Genomic DNA, 10135 nt, shown 5'->3' on the forward strand with positions numbered 1-10135 from the left:
ACAGTTGACATTGTGCTATGGAGGAAACAATTTGTATCACTCTTGCTACAGATATACAGTAGAGCGTCGGTTATCCGAAATGTCTGTTATCCGAAAGAATTCCAGTAGGCAAATTTAAATTTTCACTAGTGCTGTGGCGCTGCAATCTTTGGCTATATCTTGGGCTACTCCAATATTTTTTTGGTTGGTGTGTGTGTTTTAGCTGGCACATTTGTGTGGTGTTTTTCTGAGGACTGTGTGTTGTGCTGAATCGAACGTTTTTGATACTAGATCAACTTCTAAAGTATATTTTGTTTTTGTTTTTATATTTTTAATATATTAATTTTGTTTGTAAAAAATAAAAAAAAATAGTTTTTAACGATACAATAGCCACGATTATTTTAAAAAGTTTGCGTTAGGCTTAACGTCGACGAAAATTCAACGCGAAGCGACACGCAACGGAGAAAAATTTCAACGTGGGATAGGTTAATATATTTTTTCGTGCATAATCGGTTATCCGAACAATCCAGCCCCAATTGATTCGGATAAACGACGCTCTACTGTAAATGTAAAAAAAAACTTATTCTATTTATCACTAGCTGTCTACTCACAGCTTCGCCCGCATTATATCGAATTTTCTCGTGGGAGTAAGATATTTTCTCATAGTAAAATGTAGCCTATGGCCATCTTCAACATGTAAGCTATTTCTGTGCCAAATTTTATTAAAACCTGTTCAGCGGTTTAGACGTGAAAAGGTAACAGACAGCAGACAGAATTACCTTCGAATTTATATTAATAGTATGGATTAATATGAATTTCTGCTATAAAGGGTACGCGAGTTTGAGCTCTTTCTTGAAGTGGTGTACACAGGAAAAACTAATTGGGAACCACTGATCTAGATGATACTTAAATCTTGTTTATTATTTCATTTAAAAAGTCATTTTTAAAAGAATATACAAAATTTGACAATTGAAGGAATAATTATTCTCAAAGCAGTTAGGTATACTTTCAAATTTCAATTGTTTTAAATTTATTAGTACAGTAGGTGCCGCATATTGTAATCATTTAGCCCAGACTATATTGATAACAAAGTGATAACGTAGTGAAGGTAATTAGACCATAATTACTGGAGATTTTAGTTTTATTGAATCAGATAATTTCGATATGTTAAAACAATGATTAAGTTTATTTTTAAACATCGTTATTTTGATGAATTATTCCAGTAATTATAATTTTAATGTTACTCCAGTAATTTATCGGGCGTTATTAGCACAACAAAACTACATACATTCGGTGATTTTAAATCCTTTAGCACTTTGATGTTTAAACAAGTATGATCAAACATTGCTCGGTAATAGTGCTGTTTCGTCTGAATTGTAGCTATTCCTTGAGGATGATTAGAAATGTTTGGCCATTCCGTCTTTATCCATATTTCAACAGAGCAGAATCAGAACTTGTCTCCTAATCATGGGAGTATCTTACACAATGCTCTTTTTCTATCACTTGCAATAAAATTTTCCTCGTATTTCTAGGTAATACTGATTTATGATGTGTTATTGGTCCAATTTACCAAACTACAGCTTCAAGTGCTAACTCAATTCCACTATTATCTTTCTAGTTCAGTTTCTCTTGAGAATCTTCTGACTTCTGAGAAAAGAGATTAGAGAGCTGTCCGTCTTTTAAGCGACGTACTTAGCCCTTGGAAGTAGGAAAGAAGAGAAAGCATGAGATGTGAAGTGTGAAAAGAAAGAAAGATAGGATAGTGTGAAAGAAGGCATGGGACTCGTGGCGTCTGCATCGGCATTTTTTGAACAAAATAATACAATATATACAATTATAATACAGCTGGAGTCTTTCCAGAGTTTAAGTCCCGACAATGTTTACAATAACTTATATTATGTAAGAAATTAGAAATGCTGATTACANACGTTCGGACGTGTCGCGCGGAATCGACGCATATCTACAATTTGTTTTGTGCTATTTATTTCTGTTTGTTTTATCTACGGAGACTTGAGAGACTCTACTGTCATCCAAACGAAGTAGAACTGATTCTTCTGCATCAAACAAGAAAAGAAAAACTTTATCTTCGGAATGTAAAGTTAACATTATTAATGACTTCGATACAAAAATGAAAATTTGTGAATTGAAAAGAAGTTTGATCTACCGGAATCGACGGTCAGAACAATTATAAAAGGTAAAGAAAAAATTCTCGAAGCTGCGAAAAATACTCAATCTTTAAATTCAAGCATCATTCGTAAACGTCACGGTATTATCGCTGAGATGGAAACAATGTTAAAATTATGATGTGATAATCAAGTAATTGTGAAAAATTGCATAATAATATATGTTATACATGTTTAATAAAATCTTAGATAATACATATTTTTTTCTAAATTATTGTTTTCTTTAGTCTCCGGCCCCAATTAAAAATTATTTGTATGTATTTATATGCGAAATTATACCCGATTTACGCGGTTATCTCTCGGTCCCACCTATCGCGTAAGTTCGGGGTATTACTGTACAAAGCTCCGCAATCAGTGCCGCGGCACTATGTCTCCCAGAGGAGGAAAAGCAGAGTTTATGGTAGGCACACGAACGTGATAAATGCATGTCGATTCAAAAAAGTCAATGATTTGCCTATTACATATTTATTGCCACTAACGTTTGTGACAGAAGGAATTCTAACAAGTTTAGTTTTTAGCCTACACCTTGGAGTTGTGAGATCCAGAATTTTTGTGACGGAAATCCCGCTCTTTTATTAACAAAAATGTTAATTAATTAAATTTTCGTTTATGTAACGCCCTAGAAGAAAAAACGACTTTTAGCCAGGATTGTGTAAACTTTCGGTCCTAACTAGCAACATTCATTGTTCTCTCACAACTTGCATCTCGTCTTTCAAGAAGGTTTACAGTTAGCATCTAAATGTCGTCATTTGTTGTAGATCCCTGGAACACCTATAACCCCTAACCCATGAACATCCGGTCACATGGTGGAAATTCCCCACTAAAACCTATAAAAGACAGTTCTTACCCCCTCTCTGGGGGGTCTACGAAAGAACGCAGGACTAACGACATCGCGCCGATTCTCCGAACCCGCCGAATTCCGATCTCCGATGAACCTCGAATAAAATCATCGAAAAAGTCGCGAACTTTTTAAACTTGTGCTCCTGTGGATAATAGATTTGAACCTTTAAGCGCCTCCCCGGATTAACCTATCAAGGAACTCCATAAAGAGGTATGAACGCGGAAAACTCTCTCTCGAGCATATTAGGCGGTTTAAACGCAATTTGTGTAATCTTGGATTAATTCGCTTGTTTTAATAAATTGTTATTTTATTTGTTAAAAATATGGTAGACTCCTTTACTCGATCACGCCCTTCACCTACCTTATCGTTGACACCAAATTCTCTCCATCCACTCGCCTGACATTTGAGAGTCAATTTGACGTCCTGACAAGTGAACGGGAGCCTTACGCCCCCGTATTTACAGAGTCATATTTCACAGTCTGTGTACGTTCAAGTTTTGTGAAGCGTCAAGGGGTCTCTCTGGATATGCGCTGCTGTTTGTGGGCGTTTAGGAACTACGGTGAAAGAAAAAAGGCAATGGCGACGCCCGTATCGATTATAAATTAATTTCGAATATTTATCAAGTAACAAATAGTAAATCTTTGAATGTACTTTGTAATTCCTATATTTTTACTTTGTGCCACAATTCTAAGAAGTATCTAGATGTACTGTACCGTGAGTGAAAAAATTTGCGGAGCACTGAACTATTACCTAGAGCATACACGAAAAATTTTGAGTCACTCGTTAGATTTGTAAATGTGAGTCAACTTAATCCACGAGTAACATCAGTAAGTTTCGAAAAATGCATTTATTGTGTAACTTTTTACATTACAAGCTGAAATATATTGTAGATATTATAATTGTTATGAAATACGATACTGGTACTGTACTGTACATACATACACATATAAGACTTAGCGGCTAGATTTTTTTCATTATCCCACGCCCATTTTGGAAAAGTTTTGGCTAAATTCTCATATTTATATGTTAATTTTGGGGAACGCTGCTTGCAGTTGAGCGTGTTAGTGAACTTTTACGTGAGCTTCTTTGAAGTCCAAATTATGGAAAATATCGAATTTTGGATTATGGTGTTCGAGTTGTTGTTATTTCTGGGCGGGATAGAGTTAAATCCTGGTCCTGTTGATCGCACTCCGCCGCATTCACAGATTCAGGCATCGGAATCCACTGCTAAACGACATCGTTCTCCGAGTGAACCTTCATTGAAAACGGCGAGATTAGAAGATTTCTTCCCTTTAAAGTCAGACACAAGTAAGTCTATTCCTGGGGAGGTTATTTCTTATTTGGATGACCGATTTGATAAGCTTTTTTCGACGTTAAATGAGGTAGTTGCGAAGATAGATTGGTTGGCTAATTTACATAATGACCATGATCGGCGTTTGACTCAGTTAGAAGCCAAACTAGGAGAGATTTCTAAAATTAAAGATGATTTGCAACGGGAAAACAGTTTGATTTTGTATTCTTTGGACAAGGTGTCGAATGAAGCGAGAAAGAAAAATTTCTTAATTAAAGGTTTGATTGATGATGGTTCTGATTTGAATAGGAAGGTGCAGAACCTGTTTTATACATTGATAGGTGAATCAAGACCTATTCCAACGGTTAAGATAGAGAAATTTAAACGTTCAGATATGGTATTGGTGGAATTGCAGTCATTTGCAGACAAAAAATTAATTTTTGCTAATCTTGGAAAGATAAAAGCCAATGACGTATTAAAAAATATACAAATTTTTGAAGATTTATGCTGGCGCTCAAGATTGAGACGGAAAAAGCTTCTGCCTTTTCTACGTGCTTATAGGTTGGAGGGCAGGCGAGTTCGATTGATGGCCGACGTTTTACAGGTTGCCTCAGAGAGATATACTTATGATTTGGCTAGAGGAGAATTATTGAAACTTGATTTTTTAGTGGAAAGCCGTGTAGTAGATTCTCCAAATGTTCTCTCTCCGATTCAGGGAAGTGTACAGTAGAATTGAAAGTTTCAGCATGGAACTCCCAGGGCGCCTTTCTGACTAATCTGAATGATAATGGTTTTGTTGAACATATTACCAGAACTGATATTTTGGGACTGACTGAGACTTGGTCTACAGTTCCTTTATGTTCGAGAGTTAAAAGTATTAACTGTAAATTTAAAGTTTTTGAGATATTGGCCACCAAAAATTTGGGGAGAGGTAGACCATCGGGTGGGTTACTTTTGGCCATAAGTGGTGACCTGGGAGAAGTTAATTTGCTTCTGTCACGGCAATTCATGATGGTTGTTAAAGTGAAATTTAATCGGAGGCAAAGTAGAGAATTACGTGAAATGATAATCATATTGGTTTACCTTCATATACCTATTTTTGATCAATTAATTTCAAGACTAGAAGATTTGATCTCTGATTATACATCAGATTACGATCTTTTGTTGATGGGTGATTTTAATGCACGAATTGGTTTGACAATGGATTCTTTTTGTGGTGGGAATGTGATTTCGAATATTCGACTGTCAAACGATAAAATTTTTAACAAAAGAGGAAAGTTGCTTATTGACCTGGTGAAATCTTATAACATTTACATAATAAATGGTCGTTATCCTTTCGACTCACCAGCTGACTTCACTTATATATCTGGATTGGGTGCTTCAGTAATCGATTTAGTGATTTTGAGCGAAGGTTTGGTGGCGAGATTACGTGATTTTGTTGTTTCCGATGACTACATGTCTGACCATCGTATGCTGAATTTTGGAATTTTGATTGATACTGATGACGATAGACAACTAAGTTTGATTGATAGGACAAAACGATTAACTTGGAAGGAGGATAGATCCACCCTATATTCCGAGGCAGTTTCGGTTGGATATGCAAACGTTGTCTTAAGTGGTGGAATGGAGGATAGGTATTCTGGAATTCTGGATTTGATTAAGACATCAGCTGAACAATGTGGAATGTTTTCATACTTAGGAATGACGAAAATACCGTCTTCAGTTTGGTTCGATAGTGATTGTAGAACAGCGAAGAGACTGAAGAATAAAATGTTGAGGAGGTTTCGGATATCCCGTAGTAAAGACGATTTGATGCATTATTGTGGTTATAGGACTGCCTTTCGATCATTGTGTAGGATAAAAAAGAAGAATTATTGGTCAAATATTAGTAGGCAGCTGCAAAATACACGTTCTTCTAGACAGTTTTGGTCTATTGTTAACAGATTTAGTATGATAAAAAAACCCGATAGTCAAATTCCTCTTCAAGACTGGGAACGTTTTTTGGAGCATGACTTTTGTCATCCAATTTCTGATTCAATTCTTGAGTTTGATCATGAAAACGTTTCTCCCATTTTGGACGCTCCAATTTCATTATCGGAGTTAAAGATATCAATCTGTAGACTTAAAAGAAAATCAGCTCCTGGCATGGACGGTATAAATAATGAATTTATTATTTATTTACCTGATGAGGTGTGTTTAGAATTACTTACATTATTTAATAAGATTAAGGAGACAATGATATTTCCTGAGCATTGGAGAAATGTGATGTTGAAAATGATCTACAAGAAAGGAGATAAATCAAAGCCTCAGAATTATCGTCCAATTGCATTGCTTAACACTTTTAGAAAATTGTTTACTGGAATATTGGCAGATCGGTTGAGTCAATGGCTAATGGAATTTAATATTATTTCTCAGTTTCAGGGAGCATTTGTTCAAGGAAGAGGAACTATGTATAATGTTTTTATACTTAACGGGTTAATACAGTATGTTTTGTCAAGGAAAAGACGTAAAATTTATTCGATATTTGTGGATCTGGAGAAGGCGTTTGATAGAATTAACCTTAATATTCTGTGGCAAAAGCTATATTCAATAGGACTTTCAACTTCGTTTATTAGGCTACTTAAAAACTTATTTTGTAATACAAGGTATTATGTGAGTGACAACTTAACAACTACTAAGGGCGTTATTTCTGGTGGGGGCTTACCACAGGGAGAGCCTTTAAGTCCTTTGCTGTTTATATTATTTATTAACGATTTACCACAACTGTTCTCTACTTCAGAAATTTCGGGCTTTGCACTAGGAGATACTGTTGACTTGCATTGTCTAATGTATGCAGATGACGTAATTTTGTTGGCAGATTCAAAGACGGGTTTACAGCGAAAACTTTCTTTGCTGGTTGATTACGCAGAAAGAAATGACCTCACAGTTAATTTACAAAAAACGAAGGGAATGGTTTTTCGCAATGGAGGTAGATTATCAAAATCTGACAAGATATTTGTGAATAATACTGAAATTCGATTTGTCACATATATTAAATATTTGGGAATACATTTTTCTTCATCAGGTACATTTAATCATCATTTTAGTTTGATAGACGAAGATATTCAGAAAAAGACAGGCTACATTCTCACTGTACAGAAACGTATGAAGCTAAACTCTATGAGAGGCATGTTTAGGCTTTTTGACGCTTTTATTGGTTCCAGGCTGTCTTATCTATTTCCGGTTTGGGGTTTGGAATATTTGTCTAAAATGGAAAAAGTTCAGATGAAATATTTTAAGAGACTTTTTAAAATAGAACGTTCAATTTCAAGTTCTGCAGTTCGTCTTGAGTTGGGAAGACCACCATTGGAACTGAAATTTGTTAAAGTTATTGTTTTGTTCTGGTCCAAAATCATGGAGTTACCCTCATGTGATTTGCGTCGAATAACATATAATGTTTTGTTAACAGCAGTTAAACATGGTAAGAAAAGTTGGCCAGCTTCAGTTAAAAATATTTTTGATGGCTTGGGTTATTCCTTTTTATTTTTATCTCATTCAGCTTCTTTGTTGAGAACCCATTTAAATGCACTAATTCAAACTAAGTCAGATCAGTTGTGGAACTGGGATATGTCTTCAATATCAGCTAAACGAGTTAATCTGTGTGAATCACGCTTGGTCTGGTGTACAGCAAGTTACTTGAATTGTGAGACTAATTTTTCTACAAAAAGCCTTATTATGCAACTCAGACTAAACAGATTTCGAATTTTGTTCAAGGGTTACCGGATAAATATATCCAGTGAAGGGTGTTGTGAATTCTGTGGTGTAAAAGAAAAAGAAGATCTTCTGACTCATTTGTTTGAATCCTGTCAAGTGACATACCAACTAAAATGTTCTGTATTAGGGGAGGAGTTTAGATGTGATTATTTGAAGAATGAGGTTATGTCAAAAATTACCTTATTTAAGCTCTTCTCCTTTTTCTCTAAATCTTTGGAATTTCTTCGTTAAATTTACTATGATTTGTGTGTTTTTATATTGTTATTAATTTGTCCCCATTGTAAGAAATTTAAATTTAAATCAATAAACAATAATAATAATAATAATTTATATGTTAATTTTTGCAATTTTACCATTTTTTTTCTGAAAAGTGAAAAATTGCCCAGAATCTCCCACAATGGCACGCTCTATTTGGTTACTTTCATTTTTTTGGAGGAGAGATTTGACGCCATTTTAACTAAACTCGAGGATTTATCTATTAAATTAGAATGACTGGTAAATTTGTGTAAAGACTGATCATCCTCTCATCAACATGGACGAGAAAGTGGAGGAATTAACTAATTCAACTGTACTTTCTACTAGTAAGACATTTTTATCTCTGATTCTTCGTTCAACGAACATACGAGAAATAATAATTTTACTGGATTGAAGTGTAATCCCTGAAATTTTGAGTTTAGATTCAGACATTGTCTTCTTTAATTAATTAAAAATACCTAATGGTGATGCAACGAGCTAGAAAACAGTCGACTCCCCTATAACACTGTTGATTATTCCGTTTTGTATGAATTCCATGTTGTACGAGTCACTTAGATTTTACAAATACGTGAGCCGTTCACAGACCGGCACACGTATTTGTAAATAATAGAGACTGTATATTCTACAAAAGAAGAAAACACTGACAGAAAAAAAATCAACAACGTATGGTACGGATCAGACTGACGTGAGTACACTATAAATAAACAATCATATGGTTGAGAGTCCATGGTGATTAGACTTAATTATAACTAATCACTATGGACAAATCATTGTAAGGAATTTGGATGCACAATTAACGAAAAAAGTGTAAAAATAATCCATAAAGAAAAAGACAGTTATCTACGAAAATTCAAAGAGCACTTCGAAATTGTTAATAAAAGCAAAACCATAAACCTAAATGATGGAATGGAGGTTGACAACGTGTGGGAGGAAATGGGAGGAGCTAAAGGGAAAGAATACAAAAAGAGGAGAAAACGATCTAAAAATGCCTTAGGGGACACAAAGCAACACTGGGCAGATATAGGTCTAAACTTAAAACAGGTTAGTTAACTATTGTATAAATATATCCAAATAACTTGTTGTAATTTACAGTAATAACAAATGTAATAATTGAATTTACCAATCTATAGAAATGTAAAAAACCTGAAGTGGGGTGCAAGTTACATGAAAATATTGCACCCGAAACGCATAGTAAATAAGTAAATAAAGAATACGAAGATAAGCTTTTATCTCTGATTAAATGCGGTCCAGGCAAAAAACGGTGGTTATTTCTGTAGCATTAACCCATGAAGTTTCATCAATTTTTGAGGAAATATTGATTTTTAAAAGTAATATAATCACTTCTGTTATTAGATCCAATATATTCCATATGCCCTCTAAATGCCAATTCTTGCTTTGATAAAAACATATAACATCTACAGTATTTATTTAGATATCAGGTCAGTCCATAAGTTCGTGCGTATTTTATGATCTTGAGAAAAATCTTGTTTTGCTGTTAGAAATGCCATTCTAATGTGATACTTTTTACACTGAAGTGTTAAATTGAATCTCATTCATGTAATACTGTTCAGAATTGGGAACATTTCAGTTGTTTATTTTCGTTAAAATGGAAGTAACAGATGAATATAAGAGACATGTTTTATACTTTTTATTTTTAAGTGATGAGAATGCTACAAATGCAGTCAAAAAATTAAATACTGTTCATAATCAAACTGTAATTAGTGTAAGGACTGTACAGAAGTGGTTTGAAAGATTTAGAAATAATGATTTTAGTGTGGAGGATAAGGCTCCTACTGGAAGACCTGTTGACTTTGATGATGATGCTCTCTCTGC

The 10135-nt window shown here is 34.5% G+C and overlaps 1 protein-coding gene across 1 annotated transcript; it reads left to right on the top strand.

Moving 5' to 3' along the window:
* The first annotated feature begins 4127 nt into the window (after positions 1 to 4127).
* Positions 4128 to 5024, top strand: LOC111641715. Its single transcript, XM_023387925.1, has one exon. It carries the CDS (start codon positions 4128 to 4130, stop codon positions 5022 to 5024), a length of 897 nt encoding a protein of 298 aa, XP_023243693.1.
* Positions 5025 to 10135: the final 5111 nt, after the last annotated feature.

Source organism: Centruroides sculpturatus, unplaced genomic scaffold (assembly GCF_000671375.1).
Source record: "Centruroides sculpturatus isolate CEXI.00-Female unplaced genomic scaffold, Cexi_2.0 scaffold52, whole genome shotgun sequence".
NCBI classification, from domain to species: Eukaryota; Metazoa; Arthropoda; class Arachnida; order Scorpiones; family Buthidae; genus Centruroides; species Centruroides sculpturatus.